We start from the raw sequence: 14599 nt of genomic DNA on the forward strand, positions 1-14599 counted from the left end.
AGGACAGCTCTCAGGATCCTCTTCTGACCTCTCTGGATCCACCCTGCAGTGTCCAAGGGACTCTCCTGCCCCCGGCAACATCCAACACCAACTGGAGGGCCCCAACCTCGGAACAGAGCCCTAAGGGACCACCTGAGAGCTTCAGCCTACCCCTGCCATCGGCTCAGAAACTTGCCAGGGCTGCACCTGCCTCCCATACCTTTGCTTGCCAAATGTATTTTGATATTGTCTACGTATTAGCTGTTCGGTTCATGTCTGCCGAGGAATGGCTGAATCGATGAATTAATGCTTTAATAAAGTCCATTGGTAGGTTTGTCTGCGGGGAAATGAGCTAGGTCCCCTGCTCTGTCACAGTGCCATTCCACCATAAGCATCCCGGGATGAGGCATTTTCTCTTGGTCCACCCAAGGTATGCATGCAGAGCACACCGCACAGCCAGAAATCCAGGGGCCTCTCAGGGGTGTGGCTAGAGACTGGCCGGGACTCACAGCTCCCAGTCGCTGGGCTGTCCAGCCGGCCTAGACACGGGAATCGCAGGTCAGCTGTTTCTGCTTTCCTGCAAACTTTTTGGAGTCCTTTCCTTCAGACTTTTGCCACCAGGTCTTTCCGTTCATTATAAAAATGTTATACGTTATGTTTGCCGGAGAGTATCTGAAACAAAACACAAGAGCCACACTGCACAACTGCATGATGGGAATCCCTGCTGTGCCCTGCTGAGGGGTGGGGACTGTGTGTGAAGTCCATTCTGTCTCTGGGCAGCTCCTTCCCCTGTGGCCTCCCCGTTCAGGCTCCCACAGCTTTGGTGGATCTCTGTGGGATAGAGCCTATCTTGACCCAGTCTTCTGATGCCTCCAAGAGGCACGGAGGGAAATGGTGAAGCTAATGGATGAGCCCCCGTCAGAAATGGGGAATGGCTCAAGCTTGTTTCCATGAGCTCCTTCCATCTTCCGTCTCTAACCCCTGCCCCCTTAAGAACTGTCCTTTGCTTCAGGGGACCCATTCCTGTCTCAGGGAAGGAAGCTGGCTGTGAGGCGGTGGTGGCTGGTGGCATGCGTCGCCAGGCCTGGGAACCCTGGCATTTTAAAGAACACCTTTAGGGAAAGCTGCGCCATGCTGCTGGGGAATTAAAACACTGCAGCCTCGGAGTCAGAGAGTGGGCAGGGCCAGGGCCGGACACTTAACCCCTGGTGCCACACCAGTCCCCTTTCTCTGTGCAGGAGCTCAGCGCCCAGCAGTGTCAGACAGGACCTGAACGGCCTGCAGGGAGCTGCTCCTCCTGTGACCAGAGAGATGCAGAACAAGGACCATAATATCAAGGTGCAATGATACATATATACAATCTTGTAAACGATTTACTTCCTGGTGCCTGCTCCTGGTTAGAGCCACTGTGCCCTCTAATCCAGGGGGATAATCAAAATATTTAACATCTGGTAGGACAGGCACTGATGAGTCAGAGCGGCCACTGCTGGGCCAGGCGTTAACCCTTCATTGGCAGGGTCATGGGGAGGACAGAGAAGTCTGTGGGAGGTTCTGGAGGGGCGTTTCCCAACCAGGAGAGCTGTCTTCCAACACCCAAACCACCAGTGCTGCTGTACCAGTGAGGACAAAGCCTGCTGCCACCTCCTTTACCCTTTTACTGTACTTTTCCTTTTTTTCTCCATCCATGTTCCTATGTTTTGGTCTTCCAGCCAGAGGCTGCATCATCTTTTTCAGTAGCCCTCACACAGAAATAGGGGTGGCCTAATCTGTGTGGTCTGTAGAGGCCAGCATGGCCCAAACCGGAGGCCCCCAAACCCCGCTGCACACAGAACCTCCAAGACAGCACCCAAAAACCACCAGCCGGGTTAGTTGTGCTGTCATGGCTCCTACCAGGTGGTGCTGATGACGCACCACCAGGTTAGTTGCCGGCCTTCCTCCTGAACCCACCCGGGATCGGCAGGGGCACGGGACAAACACCCATGAGTTCTGGGAAGGAAGGAGGGAGCTGAGAGCCACTCACAATGGCCGCTTCCTCCTGCTGTGTATGGTCAGCATGAGCAGCAACAAGCCCGTGGCCACCAGGATCCCTGCCACTGAGGCGGCGGCAATGACGATGTTCCTCTGGAGGAAGCTCAGAAGCTGCGTGCACGGCACAGCCCTGCTTTGGGTGTCTAGATGAGAAGAGCCGTGGCAGGGTGAGCGGAGAGGCCCCCACACTGATCTGCAGGGACAACCTTACTGCTGCCTGGAGCAGACATAGAAACTTAGCATCTGTGCTGCTGGCTCCAGAAAACTTCTCAGGGGAAGGAACTGGCTTTGTTCAGGAAAACACATTTGTAAGCTTTTCGGGGGTGGAGGTGAGATGTTCTGGGTGTGAGCTGGGAAGCAGCAAAGCAACCAAGAAGAAGGTCCCACAAACCACACCTTGTAGAAGTGAGGAGAAGAGAGGAGAGTTCGGATGGAGGGAAGAGGCAGCGGCACCAGGGGAGGTGACAAAGTCGTACTGCAATGGCTTTTAAGGACAATGGCATCAGATACTCGTTTGAAGCTTTACCCAGGGCAGTGCTACAACCTCTCTGCTGTCCCCTTCCTCCCGCCCCCACCCCACTTTCAGGAAATTGTACCGTATACACGGCCTGTCTCATGTGTGGTTTGGGGAATGTTGTAACATAAGGCACACGTGATCCCGAGATGATCCCGAGCTCTCATGGCCCTCGGATAACATGCAGGAATCTTGAAGGTGGTGTGTGTGGGCTTGAGAGCACAAGGTAATCTTAGCTAGATCTCAAAGGAAGGAGATGCCAGCTGACATCAGGGACTCCTTGAGCTTCTGTCACCCGTTTGTAGTGTGGACCCAAAAGGAAGAGGACTCCAGGAAATGGGCACAGAGGCACAATGACAGGAATCCAACGGTTTGGTGTGGAGAGCTGTTGAAGGGACAGTTGCTGGGTGATGCCGGCGGGCAGTGCTGGCCAAGGGTCCTCCAGGGTTATGGGGAGAAAACCAGGCCTTTCCACGTACTGCCTGCATGTCTGCCATGTCCGGAGGCAGCAGGCCACTGTACGGGCTCTGCTGGAATAAGTCAGCATCTAACCCTCCGAGTCAGGAAGAGACACAGCTGCGATTCTGACAGTGGGGGGAGTGTGGGCGGGCAGCACTGGTTTGGGTACCCACATGCTGCCATGGTGGGCAAACTCCTCCCCATGCCAAATGGGCTCAGGCTCGGATCATGCATGGCTGACGATTAGGGACTAGGTTCACGTGTGGCATTTAACCCTTCCTGTAGTGGGAGAGCCTCAGGGTCCTGTCCTGGGGGGGTGCCCAAGATGACGCCCGTGGTATACATGACCCTGGCTGTATAGAAACAACATAAAAGTAGCATCTTTGTGAAAAAGTGGCCTGATTCCTGGAGTTAAATTCATAAGTTTCATTGCAGTTCCTATGCTTTTGTGGGTGAACTAAAGGTGTGCCGACATCTACTCTGTTTAAATACCGTGAAAGGCAAATGGACACACCCTGACTCCTCTGTGTTTCAGTGTCTTTTCGTGCTCATGCTATAGACATTACCTGGCTTTACTCTTCCTTGGTCCACTGTAGTTAACTGCTCGCTTACAGCCCTGTCGAATAGAGAGGGTTCCTTACTCCTCCTCTCCTCTGAAATGTGACCTACGAGAGACAAAGGCAAACCGTGTTCCTTTAAAAACAACCATTGGGGGTTCGTGACTAGTTCTGTCTAGGATAAAAGTAACTTCCTCTTGAGTCAAAGTGAGGACTTAGGGAGGGTTTTGGAGAAGAGTTCAAATGTACATCAAAGTTGTGTTATTTATTTTTTTAATTGAACAAATTTCTGGGTGACCCACGTGTAGACTGAGACAGTGGTTCTCGCACATGAGTGTGTATCAGAATCACCAGGAGGCCTTGTTAAAACAGATCACTATCGAATATCAACTGTAATTGAAAAAAATTTGTTAAATTAAAAAACAAATCACTGGGCCTCACCCCCAAGTTTCTGATTCGGGTCTAGGAGAGCCTGGGAATGTGACGCTGATGCCACTGGTCAGGCACCCGAGCAAGCAAGTACCTTCCAGCCAATTGCGAGCCTCTCTGAGCCTCAGTCTCCACTCGTATAAAACAGGGATAAGAACACCTACCTCACAGATGGCATGATGTTCATGAAAATTTATAAACCACAAAGTACTATAAAAATGTTTCTTGAGGGGCCGGCCCGGTGGCTCAGGCAGTTAGAGCTCCGTGCTCCTAACTCCGAAGGCTGCCGGTTCGATTCCCACATGGGCCAGTGGGCTCTCAACCACAAGGTTGCCAGTTCCATTCCTCGACTCCCACAAGGGATGGTGGGCAGCGCCCCCTGAAACTAAGATTGAACACGGCACCTTGAGCTGAGCTGCTTCCCGAATGGCTCTAGTTGGTTGGAGTGCATCCTCTCAACCACAAGGTTGCCAGTTCAACTCCTCGAGTCCCGCAGGGATGGTTGGCAGTGCCCCCTGCAATTAAGATTGAACATGGCACCTTGAGCTGAGCTCCCAGATGGCTCAGTTGGTGGGAGCGTGTCCTCTCAACCACAAGGTTGCCGGTTCGACACCTGCAAGGGATGGTGGGCTGTGCCCCCTGCAACTAGAAATGGCAACTGGACCTGGAGCTGAGCTGTGCCCTCCACAACTAAGACTGAAAGGACAACAACTTGAAGTTGAACGGCACCCTCCACAACTAAGATTGAAAGGACAACAACTTGACTTGGAAAAAAGTCCTGGAAGTACACACTGTTCCCCAATAAAGTCCTGTTCCCCTTCCCCAATAAAAAATTAAAAAAAGAATGTTTCTTACAGAAACTCATAGACACAGACAATAGTTTAGTGGTTACCAGAGGGTAAAGGGGGAGGGAGGTAGGAGATGAAGGTAAGGGGGATCAAATATATGGTGATGGAAGGAGAACTGACTCTGGGTGATGAACACACAATGGGATTTATAGATGATGTATTACAGAATTGTACACCTGAAATCTATGTAATTTTACTAACAATTGTCACCCCAATAAATTTAATAAAATAAAATAAAAAATGTTTCTTGAATTTTAAGGGCAAGATAGGAAAATGAACTAGACTGAAATATTCATTTATGGGTAAAGGGACCGCAGAATGGTTTAGGAGAAAGAGGCCGGATTGAAAATTAGAAGTATTTGCATCCTATCTCTGCCATTGGCTGTCTTTGGCTCCTTTGCATACAGACCTATCAAAGGGCCCGAGTGAACTCAGCTTGGGGAAAATTGGGTAGCCAGAAAGCTGTCTGCCCAACACAGGAATGGCCCTAGAAAGGGACTGAGGAAATTTCTGAGAACTTCCACGCAACAAACTAGAACCAACAGGTAGGAGCTCCGGAGAAATCTGTTTGGACTGTTTACAGTTAGAAAGTAGGGCTGTCAAAAAGGGAATAGGGAAGAGTGAGAAGTGATGGAGCTTGTGCCCCCAGGAAACCTCAGGCCAGGATGGAATCCTGGTCCCAGATGGGAGAGCTCTGAGTACCCAGCAGCAATTCTCATAAGTCTTCCTTGGCCCACTTCATGAAGCAGCGAGAATAAGACAGTTGGGTTACGACTGTCATGAGGGGGTATGATTACAGCCTCATGAGGTCTTACTTATTTCTGGGTAAAGACAGAAATTTGGCTAAGAAAAGAGCGAAAGCTCCCAGTATAATATGACTCCTAATTACTTGACTTTGAATGGCCAGATTGTCAAAGCAGAGTTGCGAGATTAACCACCACAGACAGAAAACTAGATAACATGGAGTTGGTCTATGAAAGGGCTGTGTTTGCCTCACTTTTTCATGGAGTTGTAAAGAAGACAGACTCATCACTTGAACACAAAGGTTTTACTTTCCTGGTCTCCGTACCACCAAAACAAAGAGGAGAATGGGAGCCAGTATCCCCACTTATCATCAGTATGGTCCTACGTTTTCAATTACCTACGGTTCTTTGGAGAGTTTGAAGAATGTTTTCCCCATGTGGTGGGTTATGGTTTTGATCATTTGTGGGATTATTTTCTGTGGAAAATAAAAAGCACAATTATCAAGTTTTGCATAATACAGGCAATTTCCAGACATTAACTTTAGAAACCCACTGGCTGTGAGAGCAGCAGCCCACTTCACTTCCAGAGCTGGCACAGAATGCGAGTCACCGGTGCTTTCACGTTGCCACTCACACCCTGGGCCTGGTCAGTGTCTTAAAGGAGCACAGAACCGAGCAATTTTGGCTCTATGCTCAAGAAGTTGAAGTCTTACATCTTCATAATTTGTCTGTGTTTTTTTAATAGTCTTAGGAGACTCTAGCATTGAAATGAGCCTTTGACTCTGTGAACAGGACCTTATTGCTGCAGTGTTAGCTGAGCACTAGCATCCGTCCAGCGGACCAAAGGTCATCAGTAACAGGAACTCTGTGCACACCTGGGCACACCTTGCACAAGACACTTCACTTCTCAGAAGGTAATGTCCTCCCCCCAACTTCCGATCCAGACTTTTTAATCATCTGTTTGAATGGTCACCGTTGCTAAGGAAGAGGTAAAAATCAGCCACAATGTGTCTTTAAAACAGACATTCGGCAAGGGTTAACTGCTGTCTCCTTCAGGCACCCTGAGTTCAAACACCAGCAGTGGCTCCTACTAGCTGCCCAGCCTGAGGCAAGTTACTTAAGTCCGTATGTAAAATGCCACATACGTAGGACTGCTATAGAAATGAAATAATGTAGCTGGAAAACTCCTATGTCTGGTCCATAGTGAGTGCTCAGCATATTTTAATTTCCTCGTTATAACAGTGATTATTGTTGTTACAGAGAAATGTACCATGCATTCGTTTACATATTTCCTCATTTAGCAAATATGACTAAACACCTACTGTGTGTCAGAGCTCAGCTCCTCAGCCCTAGGACACACAGCCTAATGAAGGCACAGATTCTATTGTGATTCCTCTTCTGGTCATTCCAGCATGTGCACTGGAAGGGTGAGTACCAATAAATTCAAAGGGGGAAACAGACAGCCCTAAATACAACAAGGCATTGATTAGAAAATAACGTTTGCAAAGATGAGAGGGGAGTTCTAAATTAATTCTGATGTTAAAAAACCAAACATTTTGTCCTGATCCTCCTGAAGGAAACTATCTAAGTCAGTGGTTCCAAAGGTCACAGGCTGGAGGCTGCTGCCTGCAGACAAGTCAATCTGAGGAGCTGTGCAGAGCCCTGGACTCCACTGTTGGATTTTCGGTGGGTTCCAGGAAGCGGGGTTTCCAACAAGCTCTCCCTCCTCATCCTGCTCCCCACAGCTGACGCTCAGCTGCTCTGGGAACCACTAACCTGGTTCATGTTCCTGCACCCAGGAAGACCACACACTTGCCAGTCAGACAGTGACCTGTGGGTCTCTTTTCCCTTTTCAATCTTTAAATCTCTTGAGGGAAGAAATGCTTCATGGGACTCTAGTTCCTCACCCTGTCTTCAGGCCCATCTGCCTCCTCCATCACTGGAACAGTGACATGGCCTCTGCTAGTCAGCCGTCAGCCAGTGGGCAGCACTTTCCCACACTCTTCTGGGGCGTCCCTTCAGAACCATGCTCAGCCCCCCCCCCAGTACCCCACCTCCAGGGAAGAAAGGGACTTCACTGGTAAGTTGGCTGTGCCTGCTGCCAGTACCTTCCTCTATTTGGCATCCATCTTCCCTGGGGAAAGCAAACAATCTGATCCGTTCCTCTATGCTGTAAATTTTACTGAAGCAAAGTCTCTCACAGTGGGGGTCTAGAGAAGTCATGGGTCCCCTAAACCTCACCAGTGATTAGGGCACTTCCTAATTCAGGGTGAAGCACCAACATTATCCAGCCACGTATTTCTCGAGAAGACAGGTTACATTCCATGTGCTGGGCCCTTAGCTCATCCTTACATATGGTTCTGAACTCAGACAAGAGGAAGAAGAGGTACTATGTATCGATCCAGAATGACAATTCTACCCGTTTGCAGTTACCATTATTGGAAATTCTGTCCACACAGCTGAGAAAAGATGCTGGTTCAGGAGAATTCCCTGTAACACTGGCTGCTTTGATGAAACACATGAAAAAAAAATGGAAAGAGAAAAGGTTTTGTCAGTCTGTGAGCACCTCAGGCCCCCACTTTAAGTGTTGAAATGCTAATACCATAGAGAATGCCACTTGTACTTGGAAATGCGGATTCCAAGTGTGTGTGTCAGTGTCCGGATTCCAAGTGTGTGTGTCAGTGTCCGGATTCCAAGTGTGTGTGTCAGTGTCCGGATTCCAAGTGTGTGTGTCAGTGTCCGGAGAGGCACCAGAGACTGTTGACTGCGAGGCTGGAGCCCAGGCAGAAGCCGGGAAAGAACCTCGGGGGGGGGGGGGGGGGGGTGAGGCTTCACATCCAAGTGCAAATCCCAGCAGCGCCCTCCCCACTGCCCAGGGCGCTTTCTGCTGGCAATTTCCACTACACAGTTGGGTCCTGGTGACCTGTGATCAAACACCTGTCTTAATTCCCAAAGTGCTGCTTTCGAAAAATAATGTGAAGTTGCTTTAGGGAGGAGTATGCTCCTCATTTCTGTCATTTCTCCGGTGTGCCTGGGCTGTGATTGACTTCCGTTGGTCTCATCTGTGGAATGGGGTGCCCACGACCAATGCCACCGGCTCTCACAAGGGCCGACAGACATACGTGCATTTACAGAGCTCAAGACATATACTTGCTTTCTTCCATGGCTCTCCTTGTCATTGATTTGCCTGCTGTTCTTCTTGTCTCATGAAAGGGAACACTGGAAAACATCTGCAGGAGAATTTCATCTCGAGAGAAGTACAAAAGGCAAGTCAACACCAGCATGCAGGCCCACACTCTGCCATGCTATGAGGCCCTCAGTCGTCTGTATAGGGAACAAGTGGCACAAGTTCAATGGACATGGGAAACAGTACTCCAAAATACCTACCCTTGGAAGGGCAACTACCTAAATCACTTCTGAAGATAATTCTGATTGCCCTGTGTGCCCTGGGCAGCAAACGCTGCTCACTAAAGGTATGTGGCTGGAAACATTGCCCAACATTTCATGGTGTCTAGTGTCATAATTTCCCTTCTCATTCCTGTTGTCATTCTGACCACTTCTGACACCTTCCCCAACTGGTCCATAAAAAATAGATGAAGGATATGTGGGTAAAAATAAAGAACAGTCTTTTTAAAATCAGAAAACCCTTTCTTAATTCCGAAGATCTTTAGTTATCAAAATGTTCTGAATTTTTCACGGTTGTTTTTTCTTTAAATATGTTTATTTCTCCTTCCCTTTTAAAAGTTTTTATTCTTCTACATCTCCCTGGAGAGAGCAGTTTTATTTGTCCTTCTACATTTACTTTGTAAAGCCACAGAAAATAATGATCACAAATTCCATTCATTTAGCATTCTTAGAATCCTTTTACGAAGGCTGTTGATACCTTGGTGGGTGGTCTACTCACCCTCTGAATAGATGCTTACGATAAGGACACAAAAAAACTAACCATCACATTCACTCATTCCAGATGATGAGTTCTCATCACCAGCCCATTCCTTGCTGAACGGGCTGACCTACAGGTTCCGGAATGCTGCTCAGACAGAACCCGGCAAGTTCACCAGCGGCCCACCACTGCCAAGGCCGACACTGCAGGGCACTGGACAGTCCAGAAGGCTCTCGAGGGAGACGGGATCCTCCCAAACCCAGAACCAGATACCCATCTTCAGGTGCACACACCTCCTCCCACACGTGTGGGTTCAGAGACACGGGGCACCTGCGAGGAAGAGAGCAGCCTCCTCCTTACTAGATGGGAACCGCTGAGAGCAGGGACAGTGGGACTGCAGGAGCTGGCCGCACCCATTCCTTCATCACTCGCCACCGTCAGCCAGCCAGACGGTCATGGCACACTTACTGAAGCGTCTTTAACAGCACATGGGAGAAGGGTGCACCCAGAATTCCTGGCATGGGCCGGCGCCTGGAACAAAGGGCCACGTCTCCTGTACAGAGACGTCCCCTTCCCAGCAGGACTGGCAGGCGTGGCCCTGTGATCACAACACCCAGCAGCTCTAACCCTCAGGGAAGCATCCACGCTCTCGTCCCAGGAGCCCTTTTTCGGACCAAAAGGCTCTCGGGGTCCACTCCTGACCCCCACACAGCACCAGAGAGGAGAGACGTCTCTGGAATCTGGACGGCTGGGGTTTCACGCCTTCCCCTCAGTCTCACCTCTGGCAGGACTCCCTGGGCCTAGTTACTCTCCAGCAGTAAACGGGAGGCCTGGGCTACATCAGAGTCCCAGCTGAGACTCACCTGGAGGGCTTAAAAACTGACTCACGCAGAGGTTTCACCCCACGCCAAGGGACCTCGTGGCTGGGGTGGGTCTGGAAGTCTCTATGTGACAATCCCCCAGGGGACTGTCGTGCTCAGTTAGGCTGAGAACCTGGGCAGAAGGCCGAAATCAGCCTCAGGGCCTCACCACCTCCACTACGTGCAGCATCTCCTGGGCACCTTCCAGGCAGCTGTGATGCACCTGGTCCCAGCTGGCACTGAGGCTGCACTTCTGACACCTGCCAGAGGGTGGACCCCTCTGTGAGGAGCAGAATCCTTTCTGCATGTTGCTCTTCTATGCTTTTGATGATATCTAGAGAATCTGCCTGCCACTTAGAGAACTGGTTCCAGCCTCCATGCCAAGCACCTCCCTGCCCATCAGGGCAGCCGATAGGTCATCTGGGGGCCGGCCAGGGACGAGCAGGAGACGCTCAAACACAGCCCGACGGGTTCACGGGAGGAAGGTACTTACCAAATATTTTAGCCATACCTTCCTCCAGAGTTTTTGAACTTGGTGAACGGTTAGTATTTGATCCTGTGGGGGAAAGTAAACCGTAGCTGTGAATAAATCTTTCTTTCACTGGCTCCGCGTGTAATCTCAAGTCGATCGTCTCCCGGTGGTGTTCCGAGAACAGCACCGTGCAGGGGGCCTGCTCTAGGGGACACACAGGTCCTAGGCCCCCTCTGAGTGCCTGTGGGTTTGGGCACTAAAGTGCTGTGGGTTTGGTTTTCTCCTGAGACTGGTGGGCAATGCGCCAACCACAGGAGGCCTGCGAGGAGAGGAGATAAAAGGTGCTGATGTGACTGTGGAAGGAGAAATGCCCTTGCATCTCCCATCTCAGTGTCATCATCTGTTGTGACCTGATGGCTGTGCTCAGTGTGGGGACAACAGAGGGAGACAGACACCCATCTCAGGTTTTTGAAGAGAAACTTCCCTTGAAAGCATGTTAAATAAAGGAAACCAGTCACAAAAGACCACATGACTCCGTGTATGAACTATTCAGAACAGACGAATCCATAGAGCAGACAGATTAGTGGTTGTCAAGGGCTGTGGGAAATGGTAAATGGGGAGTGGAAGGCAGTGAGTGTGACTGGCTTTTTGAGGTGATGAAAATGCTCTAAAATTAGATACTGGTGGTTCACAACCCTTTGAATATACTAAGCCCACTGAATTACACACTTTAAGAGAGTGAATTTTATGCTACGTAAGAATGTCTCAAGCTATTATTGAAAACAACGTGTGTGAGGGAGCAGGTGACACCAGCTCGGCCTGAGTAGCACGTGGAGGTGCATTCTACTAATCATTGTACTTTGTGTGTGTTTGAAAACGTTCATCATGAAAAGTTGAAATGTATGTTTATATATGCTACCCTCCTGTGGGGCTCTGGATTCTGAGAAAGCTGCTAAGTTAGGGAAAATGCTAAAGCTACTCCCTTCTCCTGAGCAGCAATTCCTATGGCAGATTTGAGGTGATGAGAGGCTCCAGGGTCACCACACCGGGGCCCCCAGAAGAAGACTCACAGTGAGTCTCCCACTTCTCCATTTGCCCCAGCAATATACCTGTGACCGTACCTTCGACCCGGGGGAAAGGGAGATGCATGTCTGCACACTGCCAACAGTCCAGGAAGAGGACAAATAAGAGGGCCCCTGCTCCTCTCATCTTTACCATGGTCTGGACACCACTAGAGAGAAGCAAACCTCCTGAAACCCTCAGCCGGGATACTGTGGAACCCGCCGATCTGTGAAGTCACAACCGGAATGGGTGGAGGTAGTTCTACAGCTGGTAGGGGGAGGGCCCAGGCTCCGTGCACAGGGACAGGAAGGGACTCTGGTGCCCTGCAGGGCCTTCCTCCATCCTGGGAGCGCTGTGACCTGAAGGCGGTAGGAGGATGTTAACCAGGACGCTTAAGTCGCGAGTAACAAAAACTAAATCAGCTTCAGTGAGTTGGAAGTGGCTAGAGTAGCCAGAAAAATCTTAGGATAAATCAGGATATCACATTAAGTATTATTTATTGTGTTACATAAAATTATAACACCAAAAATATTGTAAACAAAAGTATAAGTTGATGTTCTCACTCACATATCACTATTTCCCTTGTTATATTTTATAAGTATTACACTACTTCCAAAGGAAAAATCTTTATATTTTAGCACCTTTAAGTGCACTTTTTTCCCTGCATTTTCATTTTGCATCTCCTCCCTATGTCTTCACATCTTCTTCCCTCCATATATATTTGCGTCCAAAGTTCCTCTTCTTATAAGGACACCAGTCGTATTGGATTAGAACCCACTCTAGTGACCTCATTTAACCTCAGTAACCTCTGTAAAGACACACCAAATAAAGCCACACTCTGAGGTACTGGGTGTTAGGACTTCAACATATAAATTTAGGAGTGGGAGGTGGGGGACAAAATTCAACCCATAACATTAGGTAATGGCAGCAGCATAAATATTATTTCTCTAAAATATCTTCAAAAAAACAAAAACAGAACAACAACAACAAAAGAACATATAAAACAACACAAAACTCACACTTTCAGTATAACCAGGAGAAGGTGGCATCAAGCCCAGGATTCCATCATCTCTTTCTTTTGGGGTGTGACTCTAGGGAAATTCTTCAAGGACCCTACCCTATGGGTTCCTCCATATGTGCTAAGAACTTACCTGCATTGGTGCATTTTGTCTTGTCAACAAAATGTTACTGCCACTAATCCAAGGACAACAGGAATCCTCAATCCAGGGTGCAGTAAAAGGCAAGATTTTATTCAGGGAAACTGAGGAAACTCAGAGGAAACCGAAAGTGTGCTTCTCCAAGACAAAGCGGAGGCCCGCTTACATAGAGAAAGTGCCTGAGCTGGTCCCTGATCTGTCCATTTTTATGCAAAGAAAGATCCAAATTTTAAGTTTGATTGGTCCAAATGGCAATGTCCTGATTGGTTGGAATCACATGTCCTAATTGGTCGTTATGGAGCCACTCTGATTGGTCAGTGAATATGCAAATGAGTATGTAACTGTGCAGCTCTGATTGGATAGGGCTGGTCTCAGCCCATTGGTCAAAATACATTCCAAAAAGTCTTTTATACAGGCGAGCTTTAGTAGGCAGGAACACAGTGTAGGAGGAGTCTTGGCGTCCCAGTCTGTGGCTTTTCCCTGATGTGCAGCAATGCAGCTGTGTCGGGGTGGGGGCTCTGTAAACAATGGCTACTAGACTCGGATTATGAATTTGGGCCCAGTTAACCATGAAGAGTCCTTTTTGACAGGTATAATCCTTCTCCCGACCAACAGTCCTTATTTTGTAAAGTGGGTGTAAGTAACAGTTACTGAGATTGAGAAGAAATCTAAATGCTAGGTTGACATTCCGGAGAGAAAAGGAGGTGCTGTCTGGGAGGTGCTGAGAGGATGGCTCCAAGGAGCAGGAGGGAGTGGCTGGCCCTACAGGGTTTGGAGGATTCTCTCCTGCACTGTCATTCTCTTACCCACCTCTCTCTCTTCCTCTCTCTTTCTCTTTGCTTCTCCCTCCAAAGTAAAGTTTCTGAGCTCTTCCTCTTCCTAGTTATCTCAGTTGATAATTGAGGAGCCTGCCCACCTGCCTCCGTAGCTGAGTTTTCTCTATAGTCTTCAACGACATGTACAAATTATAATAAACCATTGAATGTATACTTAATTATTTCTGCACTTTTCTGTATGATGTTTTTCAATTTTACCAAATTTAATCTCACAATCTAATGGGAAAGGCATATGTAGAGGCCATGACTATGGCTCAGTTTAATAAGTAAATTTAGCACTGTTGCACGTTGACTCCTGCGCGGCTGGAGGCTGCCCGCAGGTTAGTCCCCAGCTGTTGCTAGCTCCATAACCTAGGGCAAGTTACATAAATGCGAGGCTCCTCGGTGCCCACACCTGTAAAATGGGAATAATAATACAACTACCTGGTAGACTTATTTCCTGGATTGAATAATGTAACCCACGTAAAGTGTGTCGAAGAGCTCCGCAAGCACCATAGCAGGCGCTGGCTAAACGGCAGCTACCAAGTTACCACGAAATTGTAATTGTTACAAGGGAGAGGGTCCTCCTTGGTGCTCAGTAAAGAAATGGTTTGAGTGCTAATATCCAGCGCGGGCCTCCTAGGGGATTGCGCGCCCACGAAGGTGTAGTCGGAGGCGCTGGGAACCCGGAAGACGTCTTCCTGGACAGGGGACCTCCCGCCCACGAGCCTGACGTCTCCCGCGTCCCCTTTAAGAGCAGGGTCATGACGTCATCCCCACACGGTGCAGCCTA

The 14599-nt window shown here is 49.0% G+C and overlaps 1 protein-coding gene across 6 annotated transcripts; it reads right to left on the minus strand.

Annotated features, from left to right (window-relative positions):
* Positions 1-274: 274 nt before the first annotated feature.
* Positions 275-14587, minus strand: C2H2orf92 (chromosome 2 C2orf92 homolog). 6 transcript variants are annotated; one of them, XM_088795920.1, is made up of 9 exons: positions 12986-14512; positions 11894-12193; positions 10794-10856; positions 8712-8804; positions 7991-8062; positions 5956-6033; positions 3547-3645; positions 2000-2150; positions 275-651 (listed from the first exon to the last, which is right to left on the minus strand). In XM_088795920.1, exons 2-9 carry the CDS (start codon positions 11988-11990, stop codon positions 519-521), a joined length of 786 nt encoding a protein of 261 aa, XP_088652046.1. In that variant the 5' UTR covers positions 11991-12193; positions 12986-14512; the 3' UTR covers positions 275-518. The 6 variants fall into 6 exon arrangements, with proteins under 6 accessions (XP_088652046.1, XP_088652047.1, XP_088652045.1 ...); XM_088795921.1 differs by having other exon boundaries at positions 10812-10856; positions 11894-14512; XM_088795919.1 differs by having other exon boundaries at positions 11894-14512.
* Positions 14588-14599: the final 12 nt, after the last annotated feature.

This window comes from Rhinolophus sinicus, chromosome 2 (genome assembly GCF_057876585.1).
Source record: "Rhinolophus sinicus isolate RSI-liver-muscle chromosome 2, RSI-T2T, whole genome shotgun sequence".
In the NCBI taxonomy this organism is placed as follows: domain Eukaryota; kingdom Metazoa; phylum Chordata; class Mammalia; order Chiroptera; family Rhinolophidae; genus Rhinolophus; species Rhinolophus sinicus.